At 36.6% G+C, this 21163-nt stretch overlaps 2 protein-coding genes across 2 annotated transcripts; both read right to left on the reverse strand.

The window, feature by feature from the left end:
- Window positions 1-7567: 7567 nt before the first annotated feature.
- LOC143560396 (uncharacterized) lies at window positions 7568-12238 on the reverse strand. Its single transcript, XM_077048704.1, has 4 exons — window positions 11892-12238; window positions 9914-11794; window positions 8027-9511; window positions 7568-7934 (listed from the first exon to the last, which is right to left on the reverse strand). The coding sequence occupies exons 1-4, from the start codon at window positions 12236-12238 to the stop codon at window positions 7568-7570; spliced, it is 4080 nt and encodes a 1359-aa protein (XP_076904819.1).
- Window positions 12239-15592: 3354 nt separating this feature from the next.
- LOC143560397 (sister chromatid cohesion protein PDS5 homolog E-like) lies at window positions 15593-16084 on the reverse strand. Its single transcript, XM_077048705.1, has 2 exons — window positions 15926-16084; window positions 15593-15838 (listed from the first exon to the last, which is right to left on the reverse strand). The coding sequence occupies exons 1-2, from the start codon at window positions 16082-16084 to the stop codon at window positions 15593-15595; spliced, it is 405 nt and encodes a 134-aa protein (XP_076904820.1).
- Between the last annotated feature and the right edge of the window lie 5079 nt (window positions 16085-21163).

A 21163-nucleotide genomic window follows, 5' to 3' on the forward strand; every position in this document is an offset into this window, starting at 1 on the left:
GCTAACAAGAAAAACCAATCATAACAAGGCATGTGACAATATTTTTGACACAAACTGGCGTAAAGTTTTGTAAAAATCAATGGGATATTTATTCCCTTCTTTTTTTTTATGGCCAATAAGTGACTGGGGGTGGCAATTGGTTATGGGTTGCATTGAACGGGTCATGGGTTTAAACGGGTAAGGGTTAAAATGAGTTAGGATCAGAACGGGTCATATAAAAAAAGGTTGTGTTGGTTTGGGTCGTAAGTCGTAACGGGCCAGATTTTTTTTTTCTTAATAAGGACAGCGGTTGAAAATTTTTCTTTTTTTTTTAATGTTATTTTAAGTTATAATTTTTTATTATTTTTTAGAGGTTTCTATTAAGATCAAAAACCCCTTAGAAAAAATTAAAAAATAATAATAATAAAAAAATCATAGCTCAAAATATAAATAAAAAATAGCAAAACTAAAATGTTTTTCCCGTTGCCCTTGTTCCATTAAAAAAAACCACCGAGAAATCCAATCGTGCTCATCCCGTGCAAAACTCGTGATGGCTCAAAACCTAAACCGAACTAGTTCCAATCCAAAACCCGTTTCGTGCCCAAACTTGTCTCGTGCAGAAATTTGTGCCACTCTGAAACCCGTTTCGATCCACAACCTGCCACATTTTCTTAGCACACTAACCTACATCGATTCATTTTTTTTCTTTGAATTTGTTGACCCATTTTAACCCGAAAATAACAAGGTGGAATTTCAAATGACTCGTTTTGACCTGTTTGGTTAAAATCTCTAACCGAAACCAACTCATGTAATTTTCAAAACAACCCAGATTGACTCATTTGAAATGGTTTGAGTCAAGATTACTAGGGCTGTGCAACGGTTCAGAACCGCGAGAACCGAATCGGAACTATTGAATGCTAAATATAAGAACCGGAACCGAACCGTATTTTAACGGTTCCGGTTCGGTTCGGAACCGAGTTAAATGGTTCTTGTGTAAACGGTTCTTGCTAGAATCGGTTTTTAATTAAAATTTCAAATATGAAATATTAAAATGTGTAAGAAACAAGTGACAACCCATAAAATAAAACATTATCATATCAACATATTATATTTTAATGAAGGGGATTGAAAATAGATTAGAATAACTCAAAATATTTCATAAAACAATTATTTTTTAAAACAGATTTAGGGCCGTGGAAGATGATTATCGTTTATGATATTGTTTGGGATTAACTATAATGTCACACCCCGACCAAAGGCGGCGGAACATGCCGAGGTGTAACGATTGTCCATAAGCACATGACACTAATTAAAGTGATAGTATTTAATAAACTCATTTCATTTCACAACATCGAAAATGTCACATAACAATTATCCATAAAATAACCATAAACAAAATATCACAAAATATGGCAAATTTGATATTGTTCATTTTTACTAATATCCAAAGGTCTTTGATGTCGTTTTCTTCACAATCATAAATCAACCAAGATGCAAAGCTGCAACATTTCATAAAATAAAGTTTGTCAACACAAAGGTTGGTGAGCAATTCATAAGTTTAAACATATTAGTATATAATAAAGATAGCCACAAAACTTGCATACGAAACGATAAATAAAAGTGGTAATTTGGATAAATAGATATCGCTAAACACATTAGCGACACCTAGCTATAAGGGGATGCCAAATAGTCTATGATTTTATAGTTATCGTTAATTGCATTACGTTAACGACACCTTGCTATAAGGGGATGCCAAATAGTCTAAGATTTTATAGTTTCACCAACCAAAAGCGATAAACACATAGGCATATAAGCATAGAACACCAAATCGAACGATTATTTAGGTAAAGTATACAAACCACAAATGTAAAGCATTTTGTTGAATAAGTATGAAATGTCACCCCCAAAATAAAAGATGGAAAATGGGGTATGAAGTACTCACCTTCAAGTAGTAAACTTGAAAGATGATAATTTGGAGATTTGTCAGAACGACGAGTTTAACGCACAATGCCTAAAAAGAAAAGAAGTCTTGAATTTAGAAAGGTTGTCTTGAAGGTCTTTAAAATAAATGTTGAGAAATGTAAATAATTAAAGTTCAAGGTTTTAAAATGTAACTATTTAAGAATTTATAATAAATACCCTTTAAAAATGTAAATTTGCTCGAAACCGGATTAAAGTATCTAACCTTAATGTTTACTCAACCTATGTTAAGTAATAAGGTGGATAAAATGCAAGAATGCAAATCCCTTTGGAATAAAGATACTAAAACGGTTTTTTTTATCGAGTGTTCGGGTCTTGATAATTGGTCAAACCCAAAGTCAACTTTCCAAAATATTGAATGTTATGAGATAACTCAATAAAATTTAATAAGACTTAACCAAGTATGTAGTTCCATTGTTTTAGAACTAACAACGCATGTTAAGCGAGTGTTCGGTTTTGTCGGTCCAAACTTTGTTATGAGATCAAGTTGGATCCAACATTTCCAAGTACTTAAGAAAATATTTAAAAATCAATTTGTAACTATTTTTAAAGAAATATACAAGTCTTGATGGCTAAAAAAACAAACTTGTATGTTTTAAGCGAGTAAGAATCGGTTTGGTTCGGTTTCCATCTCACAACAAGTTCATAGATGGTTTCCACATGTCCAAATACTAAAGAACTTGTATAATAATGTACAAATAAAAAAATACCAAAAGTTAACAATAAAGTCTTTAAACAAAAGTTCGGTTTTCGGTTCGGATCGTGTTTCGGGTTAAGACCGAGGTAAGATTCTACAAACCATAACCATAGAATTTGTAAAAATGATTTTAGAAACTTAGATCTAACAATAAGCATGTTTAAACAATTATTTAACAAAACTAGTAACAAAGTTCGGTTTACGGTTTAGAGCTATTTACGGTTAAACCGAAGCATAGACTATTAAAAACCCATAACCATGGAACTTGTAAACATGACCAACAAACTAAAATAAGCAAGATTAATATGTATGAACAAGTTATATAGATGTATATATATCAAGGACACGAAGTCCTCCATGAAGCCTTGCCTTATGAGGTCCGAAACCTCACCGACCGGAATCGGATAAGTAACTACCAAAGGTAAACAAGGGGTGTATGTTATATATATGTTGCACAACAAAACAACAAAAAAAAATAATAAAAAATAAATAAATAAAAATAAAAATAAAGGTAGAATGTTTTCAAGACCCAACAAGTGTGAAACAATATTGTAACATAAATCCATCATTTTGATTATAACATAAGATTCGGTTTACAAATCGGGTCGGTTTACATAATAAACAAATACAAAAACGAATACAAACAAGACTCGAAATTGACGAATGTCACATATAACCAGGAAAGTGAGAACGTGGATAGTCGCTCGTACATGGAAGTATGAAAACCTACTAAATAAATAGGATTTTAAATATAATCTTCAAAGTTTAAACCTAACCCGGTTCTAGCGGTTCTATAACCGGAACCGTCGGTTCTAACCGGAACCGAATCGGGAACTGTTTTCACCAAAATTTAAGAACCAGAAACGGACCCGAAATATAATAATACGGTTCGGATCTAACGGTTCGGTTCGGTTCCCCGGTTCTCGTGGTTCAGAACCGGCAAATTGCTCACCCCTAAAGATTACCACCTTTATCAATAACATTTAAAAAAAATTAAAAGAACCACTTGCAAGCCACAAGAAATCCAATAAAAATACATGAGTAACAATACAAGACAAACCAAAACGACCGACAAATTATAATAGAAATTTAATAAAATTAAATCTACGCCAATCTTCTCAATCCTAGCTTGCCCTCCAACACCTGTGTTTTACCCACATAAAAGAAGTGGCATTGATGTTGTTAATCACTCTATTTATTGATATTGGCACCTTCTTAAATATCTTTTTATTTCCCAATCTCTAAATCGACCGTCACATTACAACAAAGATTGCTTGTATTGTCAAACGTTCCTCCTTGTTGCTTTTATGTTTACTTGGAGAATCTAATACTTCCCCAACCGAATTAAATTATGCCAGACTCGAAAGTTTCACCCAGTTCTAAATAACAGTCCAAAACCAGTTAGCCACTTGACATCGAACCATCAAGTGACCCGAAGACTTTGAGAACAAGCTACATAGCACAGATATGTCATCTACAACATTAACTCCCCTCTTTGAAAGTTCAGTTTTTGTTTCAATCCGATCCAATAGCAACATTCAAATGACACAATTTATCTTTATCGGAACTCATTTTAATCAATAGCTCCTGTCCACCGCTTGATAATTCCAATTGTCTAATCGCATCTTAAATTTTTTACCATAAAATCCTCCACTTTACCATCACCTACCTTCCATCGTCCCGCCATAAAAACCACTGCCCCACCTTAATATTTTATTATACCCGTATAATAATAATAATAATAATAATAATAATAATAATAATAATAATAATAATAATCAAATTTTGTTAAACAGCGTTTAAAAGTAATAAATAAGTTGTTTATTTGGTCTTTTGTCTTTTAACAACTACCCAAAGTTATAATTAGTATTACCTGGTGACAAAAATGAATGTCAAAAACACATTAGGAAAAACCATATGTATTATCTAAATTAGTCAAACTAGTAAACTTCAAATAGATACTTCTACTATACTATTAAACCAATAACTCTTACCATAAATAATATGCATTCTTATAATTTCTTGTTAATAAAATAATTTAAAATTATATTAAATTACATTCAACTTAATTATATACAACATATTCTAATCTAATATACTATAAATAATATATTTGTTCCTTAATGAGTTCGGTTTTTCTTTTCAAAGTTTCATGATGGTTTGTTTCATTTCGGTTTTTGGTTTTAGTTTTTATAAATTTGTTTCGATTCAGTTTCGTTTGGTTCGATTTGTTTCTTTTAGTTTCATTTTAGGTGGGTTTTACTTTATTCAGTTTTTTGTTTGATTTTATCGGTTTTAGTTTTTCAGTTTCATATCGGTTTTTGTTTTAGTTATATTGGTATTTGGTTTTATTTAGATTTTCGGTTTTGGTTTTGTTTTAGTTTTTTTTTCTTCAGTTTAGTTTCGTTTCAATTTGTATTTAGTTTGTTTGGTTTTAGTGCCTATTGAAAAATGAAAGAATATGAGTTTCACAATTTAAGTGAAAGGTTCACGTGAGTTTCAGCTTTCAAATGAGTTTAAGTCATTGAAGCTTTATATTTTTTGGATCTTCATAACCAGTAATAATGAATTCGTATTTGGTAGAAAAAAAAATTCAAAATCTAAGAAAGTTGTATGTGTTTCCCTTCATTTTTTTTCTTAGTCTTCAAGTGTGTTATTTCAATTTTCATTTATGAAAATGTGTCATTTTAGAAATGTTACGATTTGATTTGGCTCAGGTCAAAATGGGTCATTTTAAAAGGGTATCAGTTTAGTTCTGGTCAACGAGTCAATATACAAAGGTATCGATTTCATTCGGGTTTCAACGGGCCTATCGATTTGGTTCGGGTCATAACGTGTCAATTTTAGAAGATATCGATTTAGTTTGGGTTAAAATGGGTCATTCTCAAAACGTAACGATTTGATTCTGGTCAACATGTCAGTTTAAAAAAAAAGATTTTGATTTGGCTCTAGTTCTTAAATTCGCTTTGGACATGCTTTAGTTTATTAGGGTGCAAGGTTTTTCATATGAAATGTAAAAATAGTTTTCGTAGTCAGATAGTCACTACGTTTGTTAGATTGGTGAATGAATGCTTATGTCATTAACTATATTCCCGGTCCAAGAAGAAAAGAAGCCCGAATCATTCTTGGATGCTTATAAGCTTTCCTGGATGCTTATTTTCATATTTGCTTGCTTTCCAGACTAATGTTAGTGAAGTTTGTGTGTTTTCCGTTTATATTATTTTTTAAACTTTATGAAGTTTATACTTTAAAGTTATAAATTTTCTCCGTAAAAACTCTACTTCGTAATTTCATTCTTTGTAAATTTATGTATTTCAATACTTTTTTGCATATGAATATGAATTGCAATTAAAAATCATGTTGTTGTCTCAAAAAATATATTAAAAAATAACTTGTCGTTTGAACATATATATGTGTTTCCTTGACGATTTCTATATTTCCGTCCGTATCGTGCACAAGTCAATAACCTATTATGCATTATAAAATCTAGCCATAGTTATCATATTTAGCACGTTAGAAGAACAAGACTATTCTCTTAGAAATGACTAACAAACTAAGGGAATAATCTTGTCTGCCCAAACATGACCCAAAGCTTTATTACTAACAAAAATTTAAAATAAAATCCAATTATAAAAAGTTCCACATCACATAGTTTAGTAACACAAAGTCACAAAGCTTATATATAGCTCCCTCCTAAACGAAATTGCCAACGATTGAAAGGCCAAAACAACGGCAAAGTCACTAACTTTTGAAAAATCATAAAGCTTACACATTTAGCTATATTCAAATTTTAGCCCAAAATCTTCATTGGTTTAGCAATCCTAATCGAAAATTTTGGTTAGGGTCTAAAACCAACACAAACCAACTTTTACACATCCTTACCCTGTGAACCCATTTTAAAGCCATGCATTTTAAGGTTTAAGGGTGTTCTTCAGGTTAGTTTTTCAAGTTTTGAGTTTTTCAGGTCGGGTTCTTTGGATTTGAAAGTTTTAAATCCAGACTCGAAACCCAACACAAATCTCTCATGGTTTCTTCAGGTTCAGGTTTTTTCAGGTTCAAGTTTTTTCGGGTTCAGTTAATCAGGTTTCAAGTATCCTAGGAAAAAAACTAAATTGCTCAATTTAATTGTAACATATTCTTCTTTACTCGTAATGGAAACAAACCAATACGAAAACAAAAATAAACCAATAAAACATTCTAAAAAGAGTAAAATTTAACAAAGTTCAAAAAAACCGACATAATTATCTTTAGTACACCGTGATTCGGGTGTTGGAGTATAGTTGTTTTTAGTCATAAATTGAAACGTACATTAATGAACAATAAACAATCGATTTATAATAGATGAAATACGAACAGTCGATTTAGACTAAAATGCTGATAACGTCAGCAGCTAAGACTAGCCTATAATACCTAAAAATATATATGGTTCTAAAACTAAAAGTTTATTCCGGTTTTTTGGGTTGACCTGAAACCTAGAATCCGGACCCAAGAACCAACCTGAATTACTTCAGTTTGGGTTCGGGATAGCCTTTTATTGGGTTCGTGTTTCTCAAGCCAGGTTAGTTCGGGTTCGGTTGCGGGTTTTCTCGGGTTGGGTTTCAGGTAAAAGTAACAGCCTAATACATATAATCAGTGTTTTGAAAACATGATCCGTTAAGTCATCTACATGGTATGATTTTAGGTGTTTTTTTGGGAGAGAAGCGGTGAGGTGGAGAAGAGTGGTGTTCTTGATAGATACCCGTAGAGTGGGTTAATCTCCAAGAACAAGAGAGGGAAAGAGACACGAACTTTGGAACAATTTTTCTTCTCCTTTTATTTCTAAAGCAATGGTTAATATATGGAAAACAATTGCATGAAAATAGGAAACTAAATCGAGAACAATAAGGAAACTAAATATTTAATAAAACATAATCAATTACTTGACTTGCAAGCAAAGCATTCGATCTTCTCAATCAAGTAAACACTTAGGAACCTTCTTGGATCTTTTGGACTTCCGATTGGGTTCACCAACAGTTTGGGTTTGAGGTCCTGCATGGTGATCCGTATCATCACTCCCTTCCCCAAAAATGACCTCGTCCGCGAGGTCCAAGGAAAAGTCGGAAACTGTAACTGAAACTCGTCTACATCTTCCCAAGTGGCTTCAGTAATATCTTTGGCCTGCCACTTAATCAATAACTCTGAGTGGCCTTCGGGAGATGTGTGTTTGTTAAGAACTGATTCGGGAACATAAGAAGTTGCCGAATCCGAAGTAAGCTCATCATGAGGTGGTTCATCAGACCTGTAGTAATATGACTTTCTTTCAAAAGCGAAACATGAAAAACAGGATGTATTTTAGAGGATGCTGGCAAGGCTAAACGATAGGCAACAGACCCAATTTTCTCCTCAACCTGATAAGGACCGAAAAACCTCTTTGATAACTTATGATGGAGTCGACGATCAACCGAAGCTTGTCGGTACTTTTGCAGCCTTAAATAGACCCAATCGCCGGGTTGAAATTCCTTGTGTAGACGGTGTTGATTTGCTTGACGAACCATCGCCTGTTGTGGATGGTCCAAGAAGTACTTCAGTTTTGCAATAATCTTCTTATGTTCAATTAAAGAGGAATCAGTGGAAGCAGTAGGGACTGCATTGTCGTTATAGTCATGAATAGCCGTAGCATCTCGCCCATAAACCGCACAAAATGGGGTCATATTAATTGAAGAATGAAAGCTAGTGTTGTACCAGAACTCCGCCAAATAAAGAAAACGAGACCATGTTTTAGGATCATGGTGTACAAAGGAACGTAAATAGGCTTCTAAACAACGGTTCACCACTTCAGTTTGACCATCGGTCTGTGGGTGGTAAGCACTCGAATGCAAAAGCTTTGTACCAAGCTGTTTAAAAGGTTGTTTCCAAAAACGACTCAAAAAAATAGGGTCACGATCCGAGATGATCGTCTTTGGCAAACCGTGTAGCTTGTAAAATTCTTTTAGAAACAAGGAAGCAAGCGATGCAGCATTAAAGGTCGGCGGCAATGGAATAAACCCAGAAAATTTACTTAGACGATCGACAATAACCCAAATGGCCGTTTTACCCTGTGACGCTGGAAGTTGGGTAATAAAATCCATCGATATATCCTCCCAAATATTAGAGGGAATTGCAAGGGGTTGCAATAAGCCGTACGGCCTGTGGTTTGGACCTTTGGTAGTTTGGCACGTGTGGCAGTGACGAATGAAATCTGTAATGTCGTTTTTAAGGTTCGACCAAACAAAAAGCGGTATCATACGTTTGTACGTGGCATTGATGCCCGAGTGACCGCCCAACGTGGAGGAGTGAAACTCGTCCAAAAGTTTCCTCCGGAGAGTCGGTAAAGGCGGAATAAGTAACTTACCGCGTATGTAAACAACCCCACCACGAATAGTATGTTGTGGTAATGAAGTAGGATTCTTGATAATTTTATCTAGCAGGGTCGTAGCCTCCGAATCAGTGGAATAATGAAGGCGCAAGTCATCGAGCCATTTAGCCACGGGCACCGAAAGGGTAAGAAGAATATCACCATGAAGTCGACTCAACGCATCGGCAACCTTATTTTCCTTACCCGGTTTAAAATGAAGTTCGAAGTCGAAACCTAGAAGCTTTGAAATCCACTTTTGTTGATCAGGTGTGTTGATAGTTTGGGTGAGAAGATGCCGTAGACTGTGATGGTCGGTAAAAATCCGAAACTTACGGCCCAACAAGTATTGTCGCCACTTCTTAACCGCTTCAGTAATAGCATATAACTCGCGATTATAAGCCGATTGAGCTTGCATGCGGGGACATAACTTCTTGCTAAAAAAGAAATCTGTCGGTCGTGTTGTGACAGTACGGCCCCAATGGCTATTCCAGATGCATCGGTGGTTAAATCAACGGTTTAGAGAAATATGGTAACGCTAGAGTGGAAATGGATACCATAGCGTTTTTAAGCGCTGTAAATGAATCCTGAGCCTCAGTTGACCATAAAAATTTTTTTAACTTTAGAATGTCGGTTAGAGGAAACGCGATCCGAGCATAATTCTGGACAAACCGACGATAATAACCTGTTAAACCGAGGAAAGCACGAAGGGTGGTCATAGAAGTAGGAACCGGCCACTGATGGATTGCATGCAATTTCTCCGGTTCCGCTTTAACACCCTCCGCCGAGATGATATGCCCTAAAAAGGGTAATTCAAAACAGCGCCAAAAATACATTTGGAGGCTTTTGCATGAAATTGATGAGACTGTAGTAATTGGAAAACGTACTCTAGATGTTGGAAGTGAAGGTCCCATGAGGTACTGTAAACCAGTATATCGTCAAAGAAAACCAAGACGAACTTTCGAAGAACCTGTCGAAACAGATCGTTCATAGCTGCTTGAAACGTTGATGGTGCGTTGGTAAGGCCGAACGGCATTACCAAAAACTCGTAGTGACCGTCGATGGTGCGAAACGCCGTCTTACCCACATCATCCGAGGCGACTCGGATTTGATGATAGCCGGCTCGCAAATCAATTTTCGAGAAAACCGTTGCACCATGTAGTTCGTCCAGGAGCTCATCCACAGTAGGAATGGGGAAACGATCGCGTATAGTGATCGCGTTAAGAGCGCGATAGTCCACACAAAACCGCCAAGAGCCATCTCTTTTATGCACTAATAGTACCGGAGATGAGTACAGACTATGGCTCGGTTGAATAACACCAGTTTGAAGCATCTCAGTAATTAAATCAGTCATAATTTGTTTTTGAAAATGCGGGTAACGATAGGGCTTAACATTGACGGGTTTGGTACCTTCAATTGTAGGGATGTGATGGTCATGCTTACGATTTGGTGGTAGGGATGTGGGCTCATCAAAAAGAGAGTTGTAGGTTTGTAACAACTGGTTAATTTGTGAGTTGTCATGGGTCGGTTTAGGGGTGGGTTTTGGTTGCGGCTGGGTGTTTTCGAAAACTAGTGTGTGCAAGGAGTCGACCCTTTGTTTAAGGACCAAACAATGAAGCGTACTTGGCGTCACCATACCGTTAAATTGCTCCCCGGTTAAAACACATTCTGACCCTTTAATGGTGAATGACAATTTAGGAACCGCAAAATCAGCAACAATTGGCCCCAATGTGCTCAACCATTCAACACCTAGGACAATATCCGCTCCTTCCACAGGTAGAACGTAAAACGGAACCTCGAAAGTTAAAAGGTTGAGAATAAGAGGAACTTGTGGACAATAGGACTTACAAGCGATATGTTGGCCATTCCCAACCATAACCATAAACGGTTTGATAGGGTCTGTTGGTAGTTGTAAAAGTGATGCAATACGAGGTTGAATAATATTGTGGGTACTACCCGAATCCACGAGGACAGTAACTTGGTGGCCGTGGATCTTGCCCGTTAGGCGAAGTGTCCGTGGAGAAATCAACCCAAAGAAGGCAGCATTGGATAGCGATAGGAATTCTGGTGGATCGGTTCGTTGGGTGATATCGGGTGGATTACGGGCAGCTTCCGGTTCATCTTCGAAACCATCATCGTTGTCAACAATAAGTAAAAATTGAGGCGGGTTGCATTTATGGCCCGGAAAATACTTTTCCGGACAACGAAAACATAGACCCTCGGAACGGCATTTTTGGAGTTCGTCGGGTGTGAGTTTGTTGAAAGGCAGGTTGGTAGTTGGTTTGGTTGGGGTGGGTAAGAGGCCCGGCTTGGTTGCAGCTGAGGATGTCGAGGCGGTTGCTGGTGTTGGCATTGTTGTGGTCTGCTGGGGTGTAGCGGTGAGGGTCGAAGTGTTAGACGGGTATGTGGGTCTGTTATAAGAGGCATAACGGGTTTTCGGAGTCGCCGCAATCTTATCTTTTATAAGTTTTGCCAAACCGTATGCTTGGTGCAAGGTACGCGGTTTGTGAATGGCGATCTCGGTTTGAATATCGTGGCGTAGACCCGATATAAAGCAATCGAGAAGAGCCTGTGGCGGTAATCCGAAGACATAGTTGCTAAGTTGTTCAAACTCGGCTTGGTATGCATGCACGGTGGTGATCTGACGGAGCTTGAATAATGCGGCTTGGTGATTTTCGTATTCTGACGGTCCGAACCGCAACGAAAGGGCACTCGTGAATTCCGGCCATGTGCCGAGTAATTTGTTGTTGGATAAGTGTTTGTACCAACTAAGTGCTTCACCGACAAAGTGAAAAACAACAAGGTGAAGCCGTTGTGCATGGGGGGGTAGCATAGTAAGCAAAATAGTTGTCGGCTTGGAACAACCAATCAAGAGGGTTAGAGCCATCAAAGAATGGGAGGTGGATGTGCGGGTGGCGAAGGCGATTATCGTTGTTGGGTAACGGTTGTTCAACGTGGAAGTGTTCCTGAGCTGGGTGTAGGAGGTTTAGCAATTGGTTTGAGATCTCAATTTGTTGTTGCATGGCAGTGGTGAGGGCCTGCAATTGGGTGTTAGTTTGGGCAGTGGCGGCTTGGTGAGCGGCGGTGGCTTGGGCGGATGCGGCGGCGGAAGCGGTGTTTTGGTTCAACAATTGATCGAGTTTCTCAGCGATGGATAACATGGGATCGGACTGGTTAACATCGGAAGAGACATTATCCCATTTAGGAGGCATGGGAACGTTGAATGAAAGCACCAATGATAGATTCCCGTAGAATGGGTTAATCTCCAAGAACAAGAGAGGGAAAGAGACACGAACTTTGGAACAATTTTTCTTCTCCTTTTATTTCTAAAGCAATGGTTAATATATGGAAAACAATTGCATGAAAATAGGAAACTAAATCGAGAACAATAAGGAAACTAAATATTTAATAAAACATAATCAATTACTTGACTTGCAAGCAAAGCATTCTATCTTCTCAATCAAGTAAACACTTAGGAACCTTCTTGGATCTTTTGGACTTCCGATTGGGTTCACCAACAGTTTGGGTTTGAGGTCCTGCATGGTGATCCGTATCAGTTCTTGTGTATGAACACCAAATAATCTGGAAGATTGTGAGAGGAAGGAGGAAGATGGTTGATGCAAGGGAGAAAGAAAATGGTGTGAGATTGTGAGTGGGACGGGACAATAGGGATAGCGTTTGGCCACTTTCAAAAATCTTTAAAAAGTGGGATGTTATATTCAAAAACCACCGGCCGTACACGGGCTATACTTTATTGACATACGGAGGGGACACTATGACAGTTTTTTTCAGTCTATACGAGCCGCACGGATTCTATATGAGTCGTATAGGTTTCCTGGCTCGTATAGACATCATGTTAGTATGCACTTTGACCTCCAGAGATTTATAATTATTTTCTTGTCTATACGAGCTATATAGATGGTATACAGACCAGGTATCCGGATTCCTTGCTCCAACTGAACCATGTAAGATTTTTGTGCTGCTTTGTAAGATTATACCAAGAGTTGAGTTAACACGAGTCAAAACATCAACGTCAATAAACGAAATTATTTTTCTAATACTATATTTCAAAAGCTTAGATAACTCATATAGGTGTCAACCAGAATAGATGACATGACGACAAGTAATTCAAAAGAAAAAAAGCCTATGCGAGTCAAATAGCCGCTATACGAGTCATATAGCTTGTATAGGGGCTATACGATACAAGGGAACAAGACATGACACTAGCTGACACAAAATGATATAATCCTGCACCTATACGACTCGTATAGCCCCTATACCAGCCGTATAGGTTCTTCTGGTGTATGAATAACCTTCCTGGTGTGTGTATAACCAAAGCCTTAAAAAGTAGTGATTACATCAAAACAGAAGGCTAACGGGCAACAAGTTGTGTCGCCATCCCTTTTTGAATTGCAAAACCTAATATTTTAAAAACTATATTGACTGATTTTAGAGTTATAACATTAATGTGCATGACCCGTTTTTATTGATTTACATTATGACTAGTTTATAATCAGAATATATAGATTCAAAAATCCAACATGAGTATGCTTGTTTCTTATTACTTAGCCCCCAAAATAGACCGAGAGTAATGCATTTTTTAAATGCAACAAACAAACAAATCTTTTGGTTGAAACAAAACGATGTTTCTCAGGTGATTTGGCATGTAATTCTAGTATGTGTTCAAATGAATCTTCTTATGGGGCACAGCTCGCGAATGCCTTGGTGAAACTGAAAAGAAACCGAACCCCTCTTCGACCCTAAATCCAGGTTACCGGTTCCTAAATATAAATAACCAGGATGGTCTGAATCGTCCAACTAGTGGGCGTTCGGTTCAAAACCACGCAAAAAAAGTCTACTCGACTAAACATGTTTTGCCTGTTACTCAACCCATCTATTTTACCGCGTCTAACAAGACCGGGTCATAATTCGTACTTTGATAAATACAAAACTACACATAATATAAAGGACCTAATACCATTCACTGCTGTAGCACTCAAGACAACATATTACATATCCATAACCATGACCACAGTTGACAGCAGAATAAATCAACAGTTGATATAGCAACAAAGTGACTGTTAATTTAGATTAATTACTTACAATAATAATAATAATATCAAGTGGTCATCACTCTAAATGAGACCATAATCTGGTAATCTTTAACCTCTATCTATAAAACTTAACCACTGTCTCAAATAGCCTATGGGAAGGGTTGGTGTGCCAATGAGTCTAATCTAGCGTTACATTGCAATATCTTCTCATCCCAATCATTATCAGCAACACAGAGCCCATTCACAAGCAATTCAGCCCACTCGACCTGTTCTCGTGCAGCCACGACCTTTGCATCCGCCTCATTCAAATCCCTTTGGGCTGCTCTTTCAATCAACAGGCTCGCTTTCGTTGTTTGCTTGACCAAATTTAACCTTTCCAAAGCCATTGGCTTTTCACGAACGACTTCTAACTGAACCCGAAGCCACGCCACGTCGATGTTGACTGCTTCTGCATCTGACACCTGGCGCTCAGTTTCTTCCATTTTTTCAAGAACCGCATTCGTTTGAATTCGCTTCACAACTTCACAAAAAACCTCAAGAATTGGTGATCTCATAGAAGTTGTTTTGAATACACAGTTGGCTGTGATGTCTCCGTGTTTCTTGAAAACCGCTTCAAGAATATGTGCAACGCTTTGCTTCACTTCATATCCTTGGACACAAATTTGCCATCATCCGCAGAAGACGTAACCTGAAAATGGTTTTATTTTAAAAAGTAAGGTTATCATTTTTTTTATCATGCTTAAAACGTTAACCAACTCGCCCGGTTTAGAATAGCTTTTAGAAGCAAATAGCATTACCAGTTTTCTCAATGGACTGTTGTCCCTTTTGCGTTTTCCCTTCGCTTCTCTTACAGATGTTGGTGGATCATAAAAGAAAGGTTGGCAACACGTTGGCTTGGTCTCTCGAACTCGGTTTTTATAATGTGAGTTCCTGGGCAGTGTGATTCAAACCGAGCAGCAAAGTTCATGAGAGCCTTTTCCTTTTCTCCTTCTTGCGAACAATCATATGAAGCAATCTGCAAGAGGAACAAATACTTGGTATATAAAGGAATTAAATGATAATAATATTAATGATTAACGGCAAATAGGCATCACCTGATTTGTGTTTCTTAAAAGTGTAACTAGACTGTCTACAAGTTCAAGTTTGAGTGCTACACTTTCCTTTATGATCGCGGTTATAATTTTTTCCATCTCGACTTTAATTGCAGCGGGATTGGAGCTTTAAAAAAAGATCTCATTTGAGTTTAGAAGTTTTCAACATTAATAACAGAATAAAGCATGGAATGTACACGAAGCGAACGTTCAGTGAACCCTTATTGTTGTTTACTATAAATGTTGATATTGTTAAATAATCTATGGTATTTAGATTTTAATTTTAGATAAACTGTTTGTTTTTATTTTATTTTAAACTTGTGTCTGTTTGTGTTTGTTTATGTCCGTTTAGAATATTAACAAATGAACATAAACGAGCACGAACAAGAAAACATGTCCGTCAACTGTTCGTGTTCGCTTGCTAGTTTACAGCCCAATCAGAAATGCAGACAGAACCAGTGTAACTGCTAAAAAGATACCCATAAACTGTTAAGAACTGTTTGAATAACCGAAGTTTTAATCCGGCTCCATCCGACTGCAGCTCCAACATCAGTAAAGACAAATCGAACCTGTTAAATGTCTCAAGAACTCTGCCCATTTCCGTATAGCTTCTACCCGATGCAGACGACAACTTCTCAAATGTGAGTACAACCATTTCAAAGAAAGCCTGCACACCAACAACATATGAATTAACTACGAAACTTGTATTCTAAAGATCTAACACATTAACTCAGATGTTTCGTTTCATATATACCTTCAACTTTTGATGATTGTAAGGAGGATATTCAGGTGCACAAACCCTCAAGATCTCACAAAAACAACATGAAACTGAGATGTTGACATCGAGATCAGGATGTGTCACGAGTTCCTTAGCATCCAATGCTTTGATTACCGGACGCAGTGCATGCTTCATCGATTCAGATGGAGCTTGTCCACCTTACGCAGAATGTTCTTCAGTTTCTATTACAATTACACAAAATTTAGTTGCAAACATCACTAATGTCATACATTGATCTGATTTCAACCTTCAAAAAACGGTAATCAATCGAAATGAGTAGTGTAGCTTACAGTATGAGATAAACGAGCCGATTCGAACCCAAGCTCATCTACCCTCGAGCTCGGTTCATGATTAGTTCATAATTTCAAGCTCGTGCTCGACTCATTAATTATTTGTTAGTTATTTTACTTGTATTATACTTAACTTTTGTATATATTTTAATTATAATTTTTATACGTGATATAATACAAAATATCTACTTACTATTATTATTAAATCATAATTTCTTTCATATATTAATAACTACTATATTAAATAAAAATCATAAAAACAATGCGAGCTGGCTTGAGCTCCACAACAAAAGTGAAGCCTCAAGCTCGAGCTCGGGTCGATTCAAGCTTTTAACGAGCCGATCTCAAGTTAGGGCAAAACACCGATTAACATTACCTATGCATTTGCAAGCCATAATAAACCAGCAACTTGAAGCATATATATATGTATCATCGATTATATAAAATATATAAAAAAGTAACCTGAAGAAGAACGCGAATAATATCCGTACGTGAAAATTGTAATAGCTTCTTGCCGGCGTCCATGAGCTCCATTTCCAGCTTATAATTATCATTATTATTTAGTGATGATGAAACACCAGACACCAGCATTTTACAAGTTTAGTAGTTCACTCAATCGCCTGAAAAAAAAACAACATAAAATGATATGATTTATTCCTATACGGATGATTTATGCCAACTTTAATATCATGCATATGTATATGTATGTATGTATGTATGTCAGAATTATATTTCTATTTCATGTATATGTGTTTTGGCTTTTCAGACGCTAGTACGCTACTTCCAAATTTTCTTTCCTTATTTAGTAATCTATGAATTCTTAAAACATAAATAAATAAAATTCCCAAGTAGTTGTGTATTTTTGTTATTTAGTAGTAGTTTGAGACCCATGTATTACACGGGGAATTAATAAAAATTATAATGTTTATACATTAAGCAAAATACAATCAATAACACATAACACAATTATCATATATTATTAATACAATTACAACTTACATTAAAATTACATGAATTACAAAACAAATATTACGCAACTATTTTATAAATAAGAAAAAATTTCTTTGTACACTATATTTGTGGTTGTATTGTTCAGATTACCTTGTTTATCAAGAATCAGAATCTTTAGCCCACACATGCTTGTAACTCTTGACAGGACGACATATAGCTGTCCATGTGAGAACACGGGTTCTTTCAAGTACAAACCAACCCTAGATAATGATTGACCTTGGCTTTTGGTTATGGTCATCGCAAAACATACTACAAGGGGAAATTGTTATCTTTGAAACTTATATGCTATTTTGTTGTCCGTTTGAGTCAGTGATGATTTATGGATCAAAACTCTATGTCCAATGTTAGTTATAGAAATAATTTTGCTTCAACTACACGAGTACCTAAAGATATAACTTTAGTCGAGAACAGTTACATAAGCCTTCTTTCGGGTTAAGCTTTCTTAGGAGCATAACAGGAACACCGGTTTGAACCCGATATTACAAAAACCGGTTCGTAGTTATTAACCACCGGGTTAGGACCGGTTTGGAGTTTTTTTTAGCTAAAACTGGTTTGAACCCGATATTTTGGAACCGGTTAGACAAAAACAGGTTTCATCCGGTTTAAAACCAGTTTGTAGCTCAAAACTAATTTATAGCTCATATATCACATCCATTTATAGCTCATTGACCACTCCATGTAATGCCCCATTGAAAAATCAATTTATTGTAAAGGAAAATATGATTGTAATTATAATAATGATATTAACAATTGCTTATGTTACAATAAGAAAGATATTTTGGAACCGGTTAGTCAAAAACAGGTTTAAAACCCGTCTGTCTATATACGTCAGCTTCAAAACTAATTTATAGCTCACATATCATATCCATTTATAGCTCATTAACCATTCCATGTAATGCCCGGTTGAAATTTGGAAATCAAATTATTGTAAAGGAAAATAGGAAATATCAATTGGAAATCAATATATGGTAATTAGTTCCAACCGTAATGGCAGTATCAATACATAGATACCAACACTGATCGGATAATATCAAATTGACGTAAGTGTTGGTTGACGTACGTAAAGACCCAAATTTATTGCTAGCATATGGTAAGTAAAAGATTCTTGGTAATGTTTTGGTTGACAGTTTCTCAAGGTTATAAAAAAAGATGATGATATATACAGACTGCCAAAACTTCTTTATAAAATATAGGTCTTTAAAGTGTAAAGAACCGGGCGTTCATTGAACTGCCCGGGTTTAAACCGAAGACTGATTTGTGCACCTCTAGTAATAAATGTGTCAACTACTATTTTAAAAATGAAGCGGTAAATAGCAAATGTTGTTTAATAATTTATTGTTATTGTATGTATAATAAAGGAAAATAACTTAAAATAAAAAGTGGCATACCTTTACACTAAATGTGTCAACAAACGCACCAACAGTAATAGAGTCAGATTTTTGATGCCATTGAATGAATTAAACAAACAAATTTAAGTAAGACTAAACAAATCAAAATATCATTTGATTTGAAATTGGAAATAATTCTTCATTAAAAAGTATTGATTGGCCATGAAAAGTGTATCAATTGAAAAAGGGTTGGTTCACCATTCTTTTAGGCAATTAGCAAACCAATGATAGGATAATAATAAGCTATTGACGAAAATAAAAAAATCATTCATTTTGAAAATTAAAGTTGAAATCCAAGCATTAGTAAAAAATAATTGAATAGAAAAAATTCAAAAAAGTTAAATCCCCATAGAAAAAATTCCAAGCAAACAAATCTAGATTTTAATTAAAACAAATAAACTTTATTTTAAAAGATCAACATTTTTAGTCTTAGTATTGCTTTGACTTTTAAACAGCTATTGTGACATCTGCCCCGATCCGACCCGACCCAGGTACCCGTTTCTCTGATCCGATCTCTTTCTTTTATGATTTAATATTTATTTATACTTATATTTTACTTTTAATAATAATAATATATTTTCCTTCCCGCCTCTTTCTCTCTCTTTCTTTCCGCCGTCCCGTCCCTCTTCTTCTCTCTTTCCGCCTTCTTTTCCCTCTTGTCGCCGTCCCGCCCTTAAGCCTTGAACCCCTGTCCTTTGTTCCTTCCCGCCTAAGGTTGTCTGCGCAGCTCCACGCGCCAGACTCCTTACAAGGAAGCCTGCGTGAAGACCACCTGTTACTGCGATACGCGAGACGAACTGTCCCCGCAGCGCGCTAAGGATTTTAGTTCTTCCCGCGGCGCGCTATGGATACCGTTCTTCCCGCGACGCGCTAAGGAATATAGTTCTTTTCGCGACGCGCTTAGAATTGAAGTTCTTCCCGCGGCGCGCTTAGAAATGTAGTTCTTCCCGCGACGCGTCAAGGTTGGTTCTGTCTGCCTTCGCGCTCGCGCACTCTTGACCTTCTGTGTCCACCTTCGCGCTCAAGCTTTCTCGCGCTATGTCTTGAGTCTTTTCTTCTGTTTAATCCAGCCGTTTACTTTTGTGTTGTCTTATCTTCTGTGCTGTTGACCTGACCTATCTTATGTCTGAAAAGCCACTTTTGGCGCAGCATGCGCACCAACCCCATTGGTTGACAGAAAAAGTGACTGACATCATCTTTTGAGATCTGCTTTTCCATGCTTGACCAGTATCTTTATCTGACCCGCCCATGCCTGTTTACTGTTACCTGTCAGCTTTTCCTTTGCCCCCTGCAGCTGCCATATCTTTTGATATCTTTTGCTTTTGGAATCTTTTACTTTTTGAGATCTTTTCCTCTTTTCTAGGGATTGTGTTCCCTAGGGTTTCCCTATAAATAATAATGTTAATTTCCTAACACTACACACACAAAGCACTTAAACTCTCCTGTTCTCTCTTGCTCCTTGCCGTTGTTCTTCCTCTGCCGTCTCCTCTCTCTTTGCCTTCGTCTTCTATCCTGTTCTGCCCTGCTTTTCCGGTAATATATATTATATATAATAATTTACTTATTAATTATGCTAACTTATAATCAAGACTTAAAACAAATCATTAAAACAATAATCTTATTTATAGGTTAACTTGTGCTTGTTTAAAGTTGGTTCTTGCTTTATCTTACACCGCATCGTTTATCAAGTGAGTAATCTCGTACCTAATCCCTTTTTATTTTAATGTTTTGGGATGTTCATGTGTTCGTACAAACTTAGAGTCTTAATCTGTTTATGAACTTTAGTCGCGCAGTATCCCATGTGTTGAGGACGTAGACTTGGCTGTTTATTTGTATGTGTGGATCATTAACCGTCTTGTCGGTCTATTCCGCAGTTCTCATGGTACCATTAGATGAACACGGGAGAACTATCGTTTATGATTTTCTCTTTTGTTTACACTTGCACAGTTTTTCTTGTTTGTGAGCTCAATCGTGAGCACTGGCAGTCTATGAGTATGAATCTTAGAGTTGGTCCCGATCGGATTACACCCTTGTTGAAAACCAGACACATGTTGCACGCAGATTTATTGTTATCTATGTATTGTATTAAACTTGATTTCTCACCAACACGCAAGTGTTTGACGTTTATTTTAACACATGTTCAGGTTTGCAGTAGCTGTTTTGGAGCTTGTGGACACGTAGGAAGTTCTTTATTTTGGACCTAGATTAAAATGTATCAAGACAAGTTATTGCTGTTCGAATATTATGATTTATAATATATTGATTTATGATGATTTATGTTATCTTATGTTTACTTTGCGCGTGCGCGAATGAATGTATTTATTAAATATTGACACCCAATAGTGTCACGAGTAATGAAACAATATATGGCGCCCCGATGTATAATCCGCCTTTGGTCGGGGTGTTACAGATTGGTATCAGAGCTCGTTGACTTTAGGATAGGTGGTTAGACGTAACGGCCTAGAATACCTAAGAGTCCCTTCTCGCGCATGAGAGAAATCTCATGTTTGCGCGCTTATTGTTAA

Source organism: Bidens hawaiensis, unplaced genomic scaffold, assembly GCF_021521415.1.
Source record: "Bidens hawaiensis isolate Kalapana, Puna unplaced genomic scaffold, B.hawaiensis_p1.1 tig00020328_1, whole genome shotgun sequence".
Lineage (NCBI taxonomy): Eukaryota > Viridiplantae > Streptophyta > Magnoliopsida > Asterales > Asteraceae > Bidens > Bidens hawaiensis.

What these genes read in the sequence shown, in the direction of transcription:
- LOC143560396 (XM_077048704.1), bottom strand. Translation starts at nt 12,238, where the DNA reads ATGCCTCCTAAATGGGATAATGTCTCTTCCGATGTTAACCAGTCCGAT. An exon ending in CTTCACTTCCAACATCTAGA is followed by an intron (nt 9,512 to 9,913) that starts GTACGTTTTCCA and finishes CATCTGGAATAG; the next exon opens with CCATTGGGGCCGTACTGTCA. An exon ending in CAGGTTGAGGAGAAAATTGG is followed by an intron (nt 7,935 to 8,026) that starts GTCTGTTGCCTA and finishes ATATTACTACAG; the next exon opens with GTCTGATGAACCACCTCATG.
- LOC143560397 (XM_077048705.1), bottom strand. Translation starts at nt 16,084, where the DNA reads ATGAAGCATGCACTGCGTCCGGTAATCAAAGCATTGGATGCTAAGGAA. An exon ending in ACAATCATCAAAAGTTGAAG is followed by an intron (nt 15,839 to 15,925) that starts GTATATATGAAA and finishes GTTGGTGTGCAG; the next exon opens with GCTTTCTTTGAAATGGTTGT.